A 17,560-nucleotide genomic window follows, 5' to 3' on the forward strand; every position below is an offset into this window, starting at 1 on the left:
ATGTAGTGAAGTCTTGCATGAAGGCTAGGAAGATTAAAAGATTTCCCTCTCATTGACAGCTACATGTAGTTTCAGGCACTGTGCAGTAAAGCAGCAATGAAAGTGCTCAAGTGGATATGGCAGAACAGAGTGAAAGTTGACCAAAACACCTCCAGGAACTAGACATGCCATGTACCAACTCCTATGGTGGCTCACATATCTTGGGAGGAAAGGGGTTAAATTCTCAACCACAGCAGTTTAAACTCCTGCTTTCTATTCAGCACAGATTTAGTGTGATATGAGGGAAGGTGGGGGGGGGGGGCCACTACAATAGCAAACGATCCTTGGCTATCACCAATGTCCTTCCTACAGAGGAGAAACTTCCCCGATGTTCAGTGTAAGTGGAGCTTTGTGAGGGTAGCATTAAATTACTGGGATAATGATATCTCATGTTAAGTAATTTTCTTAACATGACTGCTTTACTGATATATCATCAAATAACACCCTTTAAACTGAGAATACATTCAAATTCATGATTCTCTTCCGTCGAGATGTTTTCATTGCAACTGATTGACAAATTGCCCTACATCGACGTAAATAAGCACTGAATTGATCAGTGTTTTAGTAGTAGCCATGATAAAAAATCATGGGCGTACATACTCGAGCAGGATTTGAACCTACGACCTCCTGATCACCGGACAGGCGTCATCTCCACTAGACCACCGAGCTTTCGCCCGAAAGCAAGTGTTGGTTCTAATCCTTATAGCATGCAGCGGGTACTGCTTTGTTATTCAAATTCATGATTCTCTTCCGTCGAGATGTTTTCATTGCAACTGATTGACAAATTGCCCTACATCGACGTAAATAAGCACTGAATTGATCAGTGTTTTAGTAGTAGCCATGATAAAAAATCATGGGCGTACATACTCGAGCAGGATTTGAACCTACGACCTCCTGATCACCGGACAGGCGTCATCTCCACTAGACCACCGAGCTTTCGCCCGAAAGCAAGTGTTGGTTCTAATCCTTATAGCATGCAGCGGGTACTGCTTTGTTATTCAAATTCATGATTCTCTTCCGTCGAGATGTTTTCATTGCAACTGATTGACAAATTGCCCTACATCGACGTAAATAAGCACTGAATTGATCAGTGTTTTAGTAGTAGCCATGATAAAAAATCATGGGCGTACATACTCGAGCAGGATTTGAACCTACGACCTCCTGATCACCGGACAGGCGTCATCTCCACTAGACCACCGAGCTTTCGCCCGAAAGCAAGTGTTGGTTCTAATCCTTATAGCATGCAGCGGGTACTGCTTTGTTATTCAAATTCATGATTCTCTTCCGTCGAGATGTTTTCATTGCAACTGATTGACAAATTGCCCTACATCGACGTAAATAAGCACTGAATTGATCAGTGTTTTAGTAGTAGCCATGATAAAAAATCATGGGCGTACATACTCGAGCAGGATTTGAACCTACGACCTCCTGATCACCGGACAGGCGTCATCTCCACTAGACCACCGAGCTTTCGCCCGAAAGCAAGTGTTGGTTCTAATCCTTATAGCATGCAGCGGGTACTGCTTTGTTATTCAAATTCATGATTCTCTTCCGTCGAGATGTTTTCATTGCAACTGATTGACAAATTGCCCTACATCGACGTAAATAAGCACTGAATTGATCAGTGTTTTAGTAGTAGCCATGATAAAAAATCATGGGCGTACATACTCGAGCAGGATTTGAACCTACGACCTCCTGATCACCGGACAGGCGTCATCTCCACTAGACCACCGAGCTTTCGCCCGAAAGCAAGTGTTGGTTCTAATCCTTATAGCATGCAGCGGGTACTGCTTTGTTATTCAAATTCATGATTCTCTTCCGTCGAGATGTTTTCATTGCAACTGATTGACAAATTGCCCTACATCGACGTAAATAAGCACTGAATTGATCAGTGTTTTAGTAGTAGCCATGATAAAAAATCATGGGCGTACATACTCGAGCAGGATTTGAACCTACGACCTCCTGATCACCGGACAGGCGTCATCTCCACTAGACCACCGAGCTTTCGCCCGAAAGCAAGTGTTGGTTCTAATCCTTATAGCATGCAGCGGGTACTGCTTTGTTATTCAAATTCATGATTCTCTTCCGTCGAGATGTTTTCATTGCAACTGATTGACAAATTGCCCTACATCGACGTAAATAAGCACTGAATTGATCAGTGTTTTAGTAGTAGCCATGATAAAAAATCATGGGCGTACATACTCGAGCAGGATTTGAACCTACGACCTCCTGATCACCGGACAGGCGTCATCTCCACTAGACCACCGAGCTTTCGCCCAAAAGCAAGTGTTGGTTCTAATCCTTATAGCATGCAGCGGGTACTGCTTTGTTATTCAAATTCATGATTCTCTTCCGTCGAGATGTTTTCATTGCAACTGATTGACAAATTGCCCTACATCGACGTAAATAAGCACTGAATTGATCAGTGTTTTAGTAGTAGCCATGATAAAAAATCATGGGCGTACATACTCGAGCAGGATTTGAACCTACGACCTCCTGATCACCGGACAGGCGTCATCTCCACTAGACCACCGAGCTTTCGCCCGAAAGCAAGTGTTGGTTCTAATCCTTATAGCATGCAGCGGGTACTGCTTTGTTATTCAAATTCATGATTCTCTTCCGTCGAGATGTTTTCATTGCAACTGATTGACAAATTGCCCTACATCGACGTAAATAAGCACTGAATTGATCAGTGTTTTAGTAGTAGCCATGATAAAAAATCATGGGCGTACATACTCGAGCAGGATTTGAACCTACGACCTCCTGATCACCGGACAGGCGTCATCTCCACTAGACCACCGAGCTTTCGCCCGAAAGCAAGTGTTGGTTCTAATCCTTATAGCATGCAGCGGGTACTGCTTTGTTATTCAAATTCATGATTCTCTTCCGTCGAGATGTTTTCATTGCAACTGATTGACAAATTGCCCTACATCGACGTAAATAAGCACTGAATTGATCAGTGTTTTAGTAGTAGCCATGATAAAAAATCATGGGCGTACATACTCGAGCAGGATTTGAACCTACGACCTCCTGATCACCGGACAGGCGTCATCTCCACTAGACCACCGAGCTTTCGCCCGAAAGCAAGTGTTGGTTCTAATCCTTATAGCATGCAGCGGGTACTGCTTTGTTATTCAAATTCATGATTCTCTTCCGTCGAGATGTTTTCATTGCAACTGATTGACAAATTGCCCTACATCGACGTAAATAAGCACTGAATTGATCAGTGTTTTAGTAGTAGCCATGATAAAAAATCATGGGCGTACATACTCGAGCAGGATTTGAACCTACGACCTCCTGATCACCGGACAGGCGTCATCTCCACTAGACCACCGAGCTTTCGCCCGAAAGCAAGTGTTGGTTCTAATCCTTATAGCATGCAGCGGGTACTGCTTTGTTATTCAAATTCATGATTCTCTTCCGTCGAGATGTTTTCATTGCAACTGATTGACAAATTGCCCTACATCGACGTAAATAAGCACTGAATTGATCAGTGTTTTAGTAGTAGCCATGATAAAAAATCATGGGCGTACATACTCGAGCAGGATTTGAACCTACGACCTCCTGATCACCGGACAGGCGTCATCTCCACTAGACCACCGAGCTTTCGCCCGAAAGCAAGTGTTGGTTCTAATCCTTATAGCATGCAGCGGGTACTGCTTTGTTATTCAAATTCATGATTCTCTTCCGTCGAGATGTTTTCATTGCAACTGATTGACAAATTGCCCTACATCGACGTAAATAAGCACTGAATTGATCAGTGTTTTAGTAGTAGCCATGATAAAAAATCATGGGCGTACATACTCGAGCAGGATTTGAACCTACGACCTCCTGATCACCGGACAGGCGTCATCTCCACTAGACCACCGAGCTTTCGCCCGAAAGCAAGTGTTGGTTCTAATCCTTATAGCATGCAGCGGGTACTGCTTTGTTATTCAAATTCATGATTCTCTTCCGTCGAGATGTTTTCATTGCAACTGATTGACAAATTGCCCTACATCGACGTAAATAAGCACTGAATTGATCAGTGTTTTAGTAGTAGCCATGATAAAAAATCATGGGCGTACATACTCGAGCAGGATTTGAACCTACGACCTCCTGATCACCGGACAGGCGTCATCTCCACTAGACCACCGAGCTTTCGCCCGAAAGCAAGTGTTGGTTCTAATCCTTATAGCATGCAGCGGGTACTGCTTTTACCCGATCAGGAGGTCGTAGGTTCAAATCCTGCTCGAGTATGTACGCCCATGATTTTTTATCATGGCTACTACTAAAACACTGATCAATTCAGTGCTTATTTACGTCGATGTAGGGCAATTTGTCAATCAGTTGCAATGAAAACATCTCGACGGAAGAGAATCATGAATTTGAATAACAAAGCAGTACCCGCTGCATGCTATAAGGATTAGAACCAACACTTGCTTTCGGGCGAAAGCTCGGTGGTCTAGTGGAGATGACGCCTGTCCGGTGATCAGGAGGTCGTAGGTTCAAATCCTGCTCGAGTATGTACGCCCATGATTTTTTATCATGGCTACTACTAAAACACTGATCAATTCAGTGCTTATTTACGTCGATGTAGGGCAATTTGTCAATCAGTTGCAATGAAAACATCTCGACGGAAGAGAATCATGAATTTGAATAACAAAGCAGTACCCGCTGCATGCTATAAGGATTAGAACCAACACTTGCTTTCGGGCGAAAGCTCGGTGGTCTAGTGGAGATGACGCCTGTCCGGTGATCAGGAGGTCGTAGGTTCAAATCCTGCTCGAGTATGTACGCCCATGATTTTTTATCATGGCTACTACTAAAACACTGATCAATTCAGTGCTTATTTACGTCGATGTAGGGCAATTTGTCAATCAGTTGCAATGAAAACATCTCGACGGAAGAGAATCATGAATTTGAATAACAAAGCAGTACCCGCTGCATGCTATAAGGATTAGAACCAACACTTGCTTTCGGGCGAAAGCTCGGTGGTCTAGTGGAGATGACGCCTGTCCGGTGATCAGGAGGTCGTAGGTTCAAATCCTGCTCGAGTATGTACGCCCATGATTTTTTATCATGGCTACTACTAAAACACTGATCAATTCAGTGCTTATTTACGTCGATGTAGGGCAATTTGTCAATCAGTTGCAATGAAAACATCTCGACGGAAGAGAATCATGAATTTGAATAACAAAGCAGTACCCGCTGCATGCTATAAGGATTAGAACCAACACTTGCTTTCGGGCGAAAGCTCGGTGGTCTAGTGGAGATGACGCCTGTCCGGTGATCAGGAGGTCGTAGGTTCAAATCCTGCTCGAGTATGTACGCCCATGATTTTTTATCATGGCTACTACTAAAACACTGATCAATTCAGTGCTTATTTACGTCGATGTAGGGCAATTTGTCAATCAGTTGCAATGAAAACATCTCGACGGAAGAGAATCATGAATTTGAATAACAAAGCAGTACCCGCTGCATGCTATAAGGATTAGAACCAACACTTGCTTTCGGGCGAAAGCTCGGTGGTCTAGTGGAGATGACGCCTGTCCGGTGATCAGGAGGTCGTAGGTTCAAATCCTGCTCGAGTATGTACGCCCATGATTTTTTATCATGGCTACTACTAAAACACTGATCAATTCAGTGCTTATTTACGTCGATGTAGGGCAATTTGTCAATCAGTTGCAATGAAAACATCTCGACGGAAGAGAATCTTGAATTTGAATAACAAAGCAGTACCCGCTGCATGCTATAAGGATTAGAACCAACACTTGCTTTCGGGCGAAAGCTCGGTGGTCTAGTGGAGATGACGCCTGTCCGGTGATCAGGAGGTCGTAGGTTCAAATCCTGCTCGAGTATGTACGCCCATGATTTTTTATCATGGCTACTACTAAAACACTGATCAATTCAGTGCTTATTTACGTCGATGTAGGGCAATTTGTCAATCAGTTGCAATGAAAACATCTCGACGGAAGAGAATCATGAATTTGAATAACAAAGCAGTACCCGCTGCATGCTATAAGGATTAGAACCAACACTTGCTTTCGGGCGAAAGCTCGGTGGTCTAGTGGAGATGACGCCTGTCCGGTGATCAGGAGGTCGTAGGTTCAAATCCTGCTCGAGTATGTACGCCCATGATTTTTTATCATGGCTACTACTAAAACACTGATCAATTCAGTGCTTATTTACGTCGATGTAGGGCAATTTGTCAATCAGTTGCAATGAAAACATCTCGACGGAAGAGAATCATGAATTTGAATAACAAAGCAGTACCCGCTGCATGCTATAAGGATTAGAACCAACACTTGCTTTCGGGCGAAAGCTCGGTGGTCTAGTGGAGATGACGCCTGTCCGGTGATCAGGAGGTCGTAGGTTCAAATCCTGCTCGAGTATGTACGCCCATGATTTTTTATCATGGCTACTACTAAAACACTGATCAATTCAGTGCTTATTTACGTCGATGTAGGGCAATTTGTCAATCAGTTGCAATGAAAACATCTCGACGGAAGAGAATCATGAATTTGAATAACAAAGCAGTACCCGCTGCATGCTATAAGGATTAGAACCAACACTTGCTTTCGGGCGAAAGCTCGGTGGTCTAGTGGAGATGACGCCTGTCCGGTGATCAGGAGGTCGTAGGTTCAAATCCTGCTCGAGTATGTATGCCCATGATTTTTTATCATGGCTACTACTAAAACACTGATCAATTCAGTGCTTATTTACGTCGATGTAGGGCAATTTGTCAATCAGTTGCAATGAAAACATCTCGACGGAAGAGAATCATGAATTTGAATAACAAAGCAGTACCCGCTGCATGCTATAAGGATTAGAACCAACACTTGCTTTCGGGCGAAAGCTCGGTGGTCTAGTGGAGATGACGCCTGTCCGGTGATCAGGAGGTCGTAGGTTCAAATCCTGCTCGAGTATGTACGCCCATGATTTTTTATCATGGCTACTACTAAAACACTGATCAATTCAGTGCTTATTTACGTCGATGTAGGGCAATTTGTCAATCAGTTGCAATGAAAACATCTCGACGGAAGAGAATCATGAATTTGAATAACAAAGCAGTACCCGCTGCATGCTATAAGGATTAGAACCAACACTTGCTTTCGGGCGAAAGCTCGGTGGTCTAGTGGAGATGACGCCTGTCCGGTGATCAGGAGGTCGTAGGTTCAAATCCTGCTCGAGTATGTACGCCCATGATTTTTTATCATGGCTACTACTAAAACACTGATCAATTCAGTGCTTATTTACGTCGATGTAGGGCAATTTGTCAATCAGTTGCAATGAAAACATCTCGACGGAAGAGAATCATGAATTTGAATAACAAAGCAGTACCCGCTGCATGCTATAAGGATTAGAACCAACACTTGCTTTCGGGCGAAAGCTCGGTGGTCTAGTGGAGATGACGCCTGTCCGGTGATCAGGAGGTCGTAGGTTCAAATCCTGCTCGAGTATGTACGCCCATGATTTTTTATCATGGCTACTACTAAAACACTGATCAATTCAGTGCTTATTTACGTCGATGTAGGGCAATTTGTCAATCAGTTGCAATGAAAACATCTCGACGGAAGAGAATCATGAATTTGAATAACAAAGCAGTACCCGCTGCATGCTATAAGGATTAGAACCAACACTTGCTTTCGGGCGAAAGCTCGGTGGTCTAGTGGAGATGACGCCTGTCCGGTGATCAGGAGGTCGTAGGTTCAAATCCTGCTCGAGTATGTACGCCCATGATTTTTTATCATGGCTACTACTAAAACACTGATCAATTCAGTGCTTATTTACGTCGATGTAGGGCAATTTGTCAATCAGTTGCAATGAAAACATCTCGACGGAAGAGAATCATGAATTTGAATAACAAAGCAGTACCCGCTGCATGCTATAAGGATTAGAACCAACACTTGCTTTCGGGCGAAAGCTCGGTGGTCTAGTGGAGATGACGCCTGTCCGGTGATCAGGAGGTCGTAGGTTCAAATCCTGCTCGAGTATGTACGCCCATGATTTTTTATCATGGCTACTACTAAAACACTGATCAATTCAGTGCTTATTTACGTCGATGTAGGGCAATTTGTCAATCAGTTGCAATGAAAACATCTCGACGGAAGAGAATCATGAATTTGAATAACAAAGCAGTACCCGCTGCATGCTATAAGGATTAGAACCAACACTTGCTTTCGGGCGAAAGCTCGGTGGTCTAGTGGAGATGACGCCTGTCCGGTGATCAGGAGGTCGTAGGTTCAAATCCTGCTCGAGTATGTACGCCCATGATTTTTTATCATGGCTACTACTAAAACACTGATCAATTCAGTGCTTATTTACGTCGATGTAGGGCAATTTGTCAATCAGTTGCAATGAAAACATCTCGACGGAAGAGAATCTTGAATTTGAATAACAAAGCAGTACCCGCTGCATGCTATAAGGATTAGAACCAACACTTGCTTTCGGGCGAAAGCTCGGTGGTCTAGTGGAGATGACGCCTGTCCGGTGATCAGGAGGTCGTAGGTTCAAATCCTGCTCGAGTATGTACGCCCATGATTTTTTATCATGGCTACTACTAAAACACTGATCAATTCAGTGCTTATTTACGTCGATGTAGGGCAATTTGTCAATCAGTTGCAATGAAAACATCTCGACGGAAGAGAATCATGAATTTGAATAACAAAGCAGTACCCGCTGCATGCTATAAGGATTAGAACCAACACTTGCTTTCGGGCGAAAGCTCGGTGGTCTAGTGGAGATGACGCCTGTCCGGTGATCAGGAGGTCGTAGGTTCAAATCCTGCTCGAGTATGTACGCCCATGATTTTTTATCATGGCTACTACTAAAACACTGATCAATTCAGTGCTTATTTACGTCGATGTAGGGCAATTTGTCAATCAGTTGCAATGAGAATACATTGTACATTATTGCAGCAATATGTATAGAGTGAAAAAGTAAAAGTTACAGCTCACAGTTTTTTAATAAAGATTTTTATGAAGATAACTCAAAAAGTATTTAACGGATTTGGATGAAACTTGCAGGAAAGGTTTAGAATGATTCAAGTAACAAATGATTAAATTTTGGTAGTGATCTGAGATATTTGGGGCAATTTATGAAGGATTTTTGATATTTTGGCAGGTAGGGTCAATGAACTTGGGAGTTCAGGCTGTGCGTAATTGAGGTTTGCATGCGCGCACTAAAGTGTGTGCTCTAGTTTCTACTAGGGTGAGGCGCGCCGTGCAGCCGAGTGTTTATGACGTAACAAAGGCTTCTATACTAGTATTGGGAAATCCGGCAACTTTCAACACACAATGCTATAAGTACGTATGGGTGGAAATCACTGATATCTCTATGGAAGAACAAGATCAGTGGTGGAAATGAGCTGCATGCTTGGCAGAGGTCTGCGCTCTTACGAGTGCTTTTCTAGTTTGTGAATGAAATGGAATTGGTTCTATACCTGGAATTAATGGAATCTAATCTATAAAGTGGAATTGGTTCTATACCTGGTTGGTGGGCAATCCTCTTCCTCCCTGTGATGGACAGGCCCTCAGGGTTCTGCCGACCTCTGCTGGACTCCTCCTCCTGAGACGACCTCCGAACCCTCTCTTGCATCATCTGGTAGCGGTTGTAGCACATCTGGGCGGGGCTGGGTCTGGCATTTGCTGCTTTCTTGGGCTGCTCCCTCCTCCTCTTTGGATCCTAGCAGTTAATTTTGCATGACATCCAGGAGGAAAAAAATTACTGCAAGTCCATTAATAGCATACATGGTTTTTGTACCTTCAGAAGCGTTCTTTCTTCTTTAATTATTTTTTAAAGCCTGTGTTAAAAATCTCACTGGAGCTAAAAATTGCCATGTCTTTAACCATGGGCAAAAGCTTATGTAAAAGAATTACACACACACACACACAAAAATGTACATTCACAGGAAAAAGCATACTTTCAGAGAAAGACATTGTAATGATAGCAAAACATCTATACCCACTACAATGTATATCAGTAAACCCATGACCCAAATTATAACAAAACTGAATTTCCAGATGATTTATGATCTGTACTGTTCAAAGCATTATTTTCAAATAAAGCAAATCGACATCTAATATCTTGATACTGCAACCTGCGGTAGAAATGAATCTGTGAACACAAGCCACAGCTTATCAATTTAACTGACATGCATCTATACCACAATGTGTAACCTGAGTATACCTTATGCAAGTATTGCCAGTATGTAACATTCAACAAAGGAGGGGCAAATTTCCAGCAAACGTGAGACACAATGCTGTCTATCTGCGGCAGTCTTAGGATGAATACCTACCATATGGACAAGACAATGACATTTCTTGTGCAGGACAAGATTTAAAACCCGAGGGCATCATTTCCCTCAACCTGTTGAGGGCGAGTCCCGAGTATACTCGGACAAGTGTCTATGGGAAATACATATGTACAGTGTGTTGTAGCAAAATCAGCCCGTCCTCGATGGGTTAAATGTATGGTATAGTTTTGGTTGAGATGGGGCTTCAGGTTTGCAACTTTTTTTGTGAGATAAAGAGAAACATCCTACGAAATATTACAGAGCATGTAATGCTAAGAGGAATTCAAAGTTCATTTGATGAAAATTGGTTTTGAAATGGCTGGGATATCCAAAACAGGGATCCTAATAAAAGGATCTGCCTGACCGAACTTACGTACCCCAAACTTGGACTTGTGGGCAACTCTTTGTTTGCCGATCTGCGTTGAGGTGTCAGCATCTTCATTCCTTGTATGTGATGTTGATCTCTGTATAGCAGTAGAGGTGTAAATCCAATACCAACGGTGTCAAACTACTGAATAAGCAATACAGCTTACTTCTTGTATTTCACAAGCAAGAACTTTCTGCTATAAAGATAAAGTGCATGGTGCCAGTGCAGTTGTGCAAAGCATGTAATTGATCCAGTTATTTAAGTGTTTAAAGATCTCTTTATTTTTATTCTATTCTTTTCTTTGGGGGGGGGGGCAGTGGTTTTGGGAAGCAAGTGAAATACAATATCTCACTTGTCACATCATAAACATTTTCTAATAATCATTGAGTTCATATCTACTGTGTATAGTGGAATGGCAGTGGTAAACAATTTGAAATATTACCTACTCTGACATTTGTTTAACACAAAAATTTGGTATTCATACAGAACTTTCTTACAGAACAGTCACTAGAAAATTTCAAGTTTCATGCTACTTTAGCATCATGTGTATGTGAGCGTGTACAACTGTACATCTCAAATCAAGATACAAATTTAAAATAATACATCCTCACAGATATGACTGATATGGCCAAGATCTGTAAAATGGACAGCATTGGTTAATCCAGACAGGTGAATATCTGACATTTTTCTTTTGCCGACAGCAGTCAGCAACAACACTTCTCGTAAGTCCATAATTTGTCCTTGACTATATCATAAACAAATTGTCTCACCACTGATCACCATACATTGAAATAGAAATGAGGCTGATATCCCTTCTACAAAGTGATTTTATGTCACACATGCTCCCATTGTAACATCGCTCCCTTGCAACAGAAAATACTGAAAGACTGTACGATGCACTGAATTCTCAATACCACCAGCAGCAATGCTACATAAGATGTCAAGGGTTTACGTAAAGGATTGAAGGGCTCACCACAAAATGAGATTTGCTCTGCTCCCTCAATCGCTGCCCGTCTTCTTGGAAAATCCTCAGGCACTCGTCGAACGTATCTTCTTCAGAGCTGTCTTCCAAAAATCTCTTCAGGTCATCTCTGTCATCACCTACAGATTCACAGGCATCATCTTCAGAGTCACTATCATCATTGATGTTGGACGGTAGATCCCTGGGCAAATCAGGGTCATCCTCATCTGAGCTGGATACCACATCCCCTCCGATCTTCTTGCCCAAGGTGGTGCGAAAAGGCTTACTCTCTTTCAGGGGGCTCCTTATGTCCATTGAAGGTCTCCTCGGCAGGGAGGTTTTCTTGAGATGTGCAGCATCGACGCCAACAGTAGCTTTGCCACGCTTTTGTTCATTTCCACCAAGCCCACTGGACTTGGCTTTAACAGACTTGGGCATGAAATTATCATGGGGTCCACTGTTTTTCACTGGACTAAAACTAGTCTTGGATTTCACTTCCTTATTTACACTCGGTGATTTCTTACTGCTTCCAGTTGACAGAGAATTTGATTTTTGGATGCTATTCTTGATTGCCTTGGGCTTTGGTTTCAACTGTCCATCTGGCCTTGAAGTTGAGTTTCGGACTTTCACCTCCTCTTCTGCTTCATCGCTATCATCGCCAAAGAGGTCAAGTTCAACAAGCTTACTATCTTCGGCAGACCTTGACGAGGAGAACATTCTGAGGCGCTTTGCAGCCTGGAGGTCACCCTGGGAAGCTGACCTCTTTTTGATGGCTACATCCTCCTTCGTTCTATGCTTCACCTTCGGAGGGATTGATTTTGAAGCAGCTGACGCTCCGGTAGAACTTCCCAATGGTGCTTTTGAAGATTGAGATCTGCGTGACTTTGGCTTATCATCATCATCTTCAACTTCTGAGTCAGAATCATTGGCAATGGCAAAAAGATCAAAGTTGCACTCTCTAACAGAAGGTTTCTTTACGATGCGCTTTTGAGATTTTTCTATGCTTGCAAACACACTGCGATCACTCTTCATAGTTTTCTCCACCCGCACCGTGTTTTCTTTGTGCTTACTTGTTGACACAGGACACTTTCCTTTCTGCACAACATTCTTCGCTTTAGTCTGATTTAATAACGGCTGCTTGTCAACACTACCTACAGAATTTGACCTTGGCTTTTTACTGTGTACCTTCGATATTTCAACAAGATCAGAGTTGTCACATTTCTTTTCATTTGACTTCACACATTGCTGCTCTTTTTTCACTTTCTGCCGTTTCTGAAAGAAATCTTCAAGTTGTTTGGACGACACTTTTGTTTTAGGAGTACTTACAGATTTCACATTACCACTGTCATGTACACTGATTGACTTTGCTCCTTCCTTTGTGATGGCAGCATGTTTGTTTGCACTTTCAGGCATAATTTTCCTGTCTGTCATGGGCTGAGGATGTTTATTTGATGATTGTTTTTCATTTGTCTCACTTAGTGCTTCACTTTGCAATTTCTTACTTTTACTTGACTGATTCATTTCCTTTTTCTCTTGTGATGTAGTCCTTTTGATACTGGTCTTTTCTTTGCCAGGAAAAATCTTCACCATGGGCTGTTTGTTTTCACTTTTCTGAACTAGTTTTTCCTCTTTCTTTGACTTAAAATTTGACAGATTTTTTGTTATGTCAGCTTTATGTGATTTCGTCTTGAGAATCTTTCGACTTTCAGCATCATTTTTGCCCAAAGCTCTTTGTTCAGCTTTGGAGGGAGACTGAATATCATCATGTTCCCATTCATTGTCGACCTCACTCGGAAACGGCTCATTTGACGAAGTTGAGTATGTAGGGAGATCCCTCTTTATGTCATGTGGAGCAGAGAAACCACTGCAGGGGTCGTACTCCATCTGCAGTTCACAACTACTTCTGTCATCATGAGAGTATAAAACATGAGGAGAATATTTGTTCTGTTGGTATTCTTCTTCTCCAAACAGAGGTATGCCATCAGAATGAAAGCTGGTAGTTTGACCATCACATTTACCAGTATCAGTTGAAAATTGATATGAATTTTGGTCTCTCTCAGAATCTGGACTATAACTGTCAGTGTCACACTGATTGTCTAAAATATCTCCTGGAACTTGCAAAGTTTTTGTGGGGACATAGGAGGGCTTATCACGAACACCTGAAGAATAGTCATCAAGACCTGCGTCTTCTTTTGATTCCATGCATGAGAATGGGTCATACTCTAAATCTTCCTCATTCCCACCACTCAATTGCCTGCACAGACTCTTTGGAGTCTTGGTTGTTATGGTAACACCACCATATGAATGTGTCTCAATGATGACATCTTCACTGTCAGATTCAGGCATCCCTGACTGCAAATTCCTTCCCAATCCTCCTCCTCCTCCTCCTCCTCCTCCTCTTCCTCCTTTTTCATGGCTTGTATGACGAACAGTTAAGCCATCTCCATCCGCATCAACTTCATCTGCAAAAGTATCTCCTGCCAGAATATCCTTTTCATTATCATCATCATCACCTTTGTCACAGGAATCATTTCCTGCAGCCCCCATCGCCTCTAGTTCTGCCAGTGGAGTTGGGGTGTAACTTGATTGGTTCGGCCGGAGGTCAGTTTCCAAGTCATCCCCAGCTGACCCGCTTGGGTCTCCCGTCTCTTCTGCATCATGGGATGAAGAGTCTGGGTCAGGCTTCTTGCACAGAAACAGTGGCGTGGGCACATACCTGATAGGCTTGGCAGTGGGTTTCCTATCTTTATGTCTGCGGTGGGAAGGCAAGCTGCCACTCTCAAGGGCTGGCTTTGAAGATCCCTTTCTTTCTTCAGCATTCTTGACTGCCGGAGTGTCTTGAAGTGATGGAACTACATCATACAACCCACAGAAAATAGATAAGAAAGCATATAAAATAACAGAGCATAAAAGAGGAGTAGTAAACACATTCACAGACACAAGAGGTTGAGGAAATAAAACACCCTCCGGCTACAAAATTTGAATTGAGCCCATAATGGGTACAATGTATGTGATGAAAAATATTGTCAACTGGTTCGGAGTAACATATTCAATTATGTAGGTCAAAGTTGTGATCTTCTCAAATGTTTTCCTTCACTAAATTTCAGTAGCACTCACAACTGAAGGCATTTCTCACATCTCCTCTAACACACTGTTAATGCTCTAGCCTCTATCACAATCGATTCACATACCAGGTGACACAATGCAATGACCTGCATTTAAACATGTAACTTAACATATAGGTATATAAAACACAATGTACCTATATAGTCAGATTCTACACGTCACTTCACCTCATATCACAATTACGAGTCTACACTCTACCACTTTCAGTACCGGGGTAGGCTAGCTATTCCACTATTAAAACATATAAAAATAAGTTGTTGTGTTTTTTTGTTTTTTTTTAACTATTTCTTATGGTAGAAAGTGTTCTATCTTTTTGTCTATGTCATTTATGGGAAGTCAATTGACAAATTATGCATTATGGTTTTTCTCTATACAAACTGAGAATGTACAATTTAAATATACTTCGTACCTCTTCGAATGTGCCTAAAGTGGCAGTATGGACGTTTACATCTGTTTTCTGTATCATTTTCTGGACACAGTACGCCCCGAAAGAAGCCAGACGTGGCAAACATGTTGTGTAATGAGGTTTGCCGTGAGTTCTACGTGGTTGTGGTTGAAGTGTCCCCTTGTCTTTGCAAAGGATTCATCGGATGTGAAGACAGATGGAATTTCAAAATCCCAAAAATGCAGAAAGGCTGTTGGTGCACTGCTGTCTAACATAACAGACCCACTCCGTATAAGAAAATCTACAATATACGTGGACGGATGTTCCGTGTGTGTGTGTGTGGTGGTACGTGGTGGTGGTGGTAGCGGTAATCCAAGCCGCGCTTTTCCCGTGCGATGTCCGATGGCTGTCCGCTCTTCTTCAAGTCACTGGGATGGAATGAGATGAGATTCTACTTTCGCGAGGTGCATCAAAGTAAGAAGTTGCTTCCAGATGGTATCAATACATCGGTTTGCTTAGGACATAGTGTATTTTCATAATAAGAAGTTTATACCCACATCCATAAGCCACAAAAGTTCCTCTTGTCAAAGACTCCAGCGTGCATTCACACAAACTCCTTCGTTGTACCTCGGGCCCCTTTACATAAATATTATACAGTACACGTATTGCATGAGCACCATAGACATGCACTCGGCCATTGAGTTCCAGTGTGTACATACTTTTCATTGAGCGAGCGAATTGCTGACTGCCCGCTCAGGTCAGCAGATTTTAATCCCGCCGCGCGCCTTTCACTTACTACTGACAAGGCACAAATTCACAAACGAATACAGTGGACTCCCGTTATAACGAAGTCCTCGGGACCGGCAGTTTTCTTTCGTTATAACGAAATTTCGTTATAACCGAATGAATAAACAATAAAAATACTTAGAGTTGATAATGTTGCGGCCCTAAATTTTATTTCGTTGTAACCGGGATTTCGTTATAACCGTGTTCGTTATAACGGGAGTGCACTGTACTAGTATGTATAAGCCCTCTCTATCTCAAATTATATGATAATGTTCCTGCAATACACGCATGTAGGCCTACACATAATACCATAATATTGTGAGGTCCAAATCTAATACAAGGCAAAACGGACAAAAATTTACAATGAAGTGGATATTATAAGAAAGCTAGTGTTGGCCCTTAACAAAATACGGACAGTTCAAATTGTAAAGCCAAATGGGAAAGGCAATAGAAACCACAGGCGCGGCTGCTAACCAGCTCTCATGATATCATTACCTGAGAGTGTGTAAGGAGACGCATAAGATGATGTAACTCGTGTATAATAATGATATGATATTATAATCTCATAATGAAAACTGCGCTGACGGTCCACAAGCCATGATTAAAACAGCTTATAATATACAACTGGGAAGGGCGGCGCTATGTATTTTTTTTTTTTTTTGGGGGGGGGGGGTGTTGTTGTTGTTTTTGTTGTTGTTGTTGTTGTTTTTTGTTGTTGTTGTTTTTTGTTGTTGGTTTTTTTTGTTTTTTGTTTTTTGTTGTTGTTGTTGTTGTTGTTGTTGTTGTTGTTGTTGTTGTTGTTGTTGTTTTCAAGTGAGGGGGCCAACTGTATGGGAACAGGAACATTGATTTGCTTTCAGGAATTGGGGGGGGGACCACATTTTCCTGCCACTTGCCTACTAAAATTGGCAGACAACCGTACCCCCCCCCCCCAACAAAAAAAAACCACACACACAAATGTTTTAACATTTTTTGCTACAACTTACCTCCCCAAAATCGGCAAACAAGAAGAAAATAAGGCTTTCACACCTTTGAGTGACACTCAAGTGTATCCCAAAAGTATCCCAAGAGTTGCCTAATTTGTCTTTGAACAATAAAGATACTGTAACTTATGTTTGCATAAATTTGTATGCACAAAATAGTTTATCTTCATTTTGCATTACATGTCAGAAAAAAAAAATGTTGGATATTTGAATTAATCATTTATTTGTTTTAAAGGGACTGTACAGTACTGGTTGAGGTGGGGATTCATGCTTTGAACATTCCTAAGTGAGATAATGAAAAGCCTCTTATGAAATATGAAAGAGCATGTAATTTTAAGAAGGATTCAACGTTTATTTGATGAAAATTGGTTTTCAAATGGCTGAGATATCCCAAAAAGTGCTAATGATAAAAGGCGACATGCCACAACTTTATTAGGATCTCTTTGTTTCACCTTGTTTTTGGATATCTCAGCCATTTCAAAACCGATTTTCATCGAATAAACTTTTGATACCCCTTAGAACTGCATGCTCTTTGACATCTCATAGAGTGGTTTCTGAATATCTCGTAAAACGTTAAAAGCTAAATCCTCACCTCGACCAGAACTGTACACACCCTTTAACTGTCAGATTCAAATTA

At 42.0% G+C, this 17,560-nt stretch overlaps 1 protein-coding gene across 1 annotated transcript in view; it reads right to left on the minus strand.

The window, feature by feature from the left end:
* Nucleotides 1-15,427, minus strand: part of LOC140236619 (uncharacterized) — a 33,701-nt gene extending 18,274 nt beyond the window's left edge. The window contains exons 1-4 of the mRNA XM_072316539.1: nt 15,179-15,427; nt 11,656-14,495; nt 10,693-10,779; nt 9,510-9,705 (exon numbers count right to left, since the gene is read on the minus strand). Coding sequence (XP_072172640.1) covers nt 9,510-9,705; nt 10,693-10,779; nt 11,656-14,495; nt 15,179-15,281 — 3,226 coding nt within the window. The 5' untranslated portion in view covers nt 15,282-15,427. The remainder of the gene's footprint in view (nt 1-9,509; nt 9,706-10,692; nt 10,780-11,655; nt 14,496-15,178) is intronic.
* Between the last annotated feature and the right edge of the window lie 2,133 nt (nt 15,428-17,560).

Source organism: Diadema setosum, chromosome 13 (assembly GCF_964275005.1).
Source record: "Diadema setosum chromosome 13, eeDiaSeto1, whole genome shotgun sequence".
NCBI classification, from domain to species: domain Eukaryota; kingdom Metazoa; phylum Echinodermata; class Echinoidea; order Diadematoida; family Diadematidae; genus Diadema; species Diadema setosum.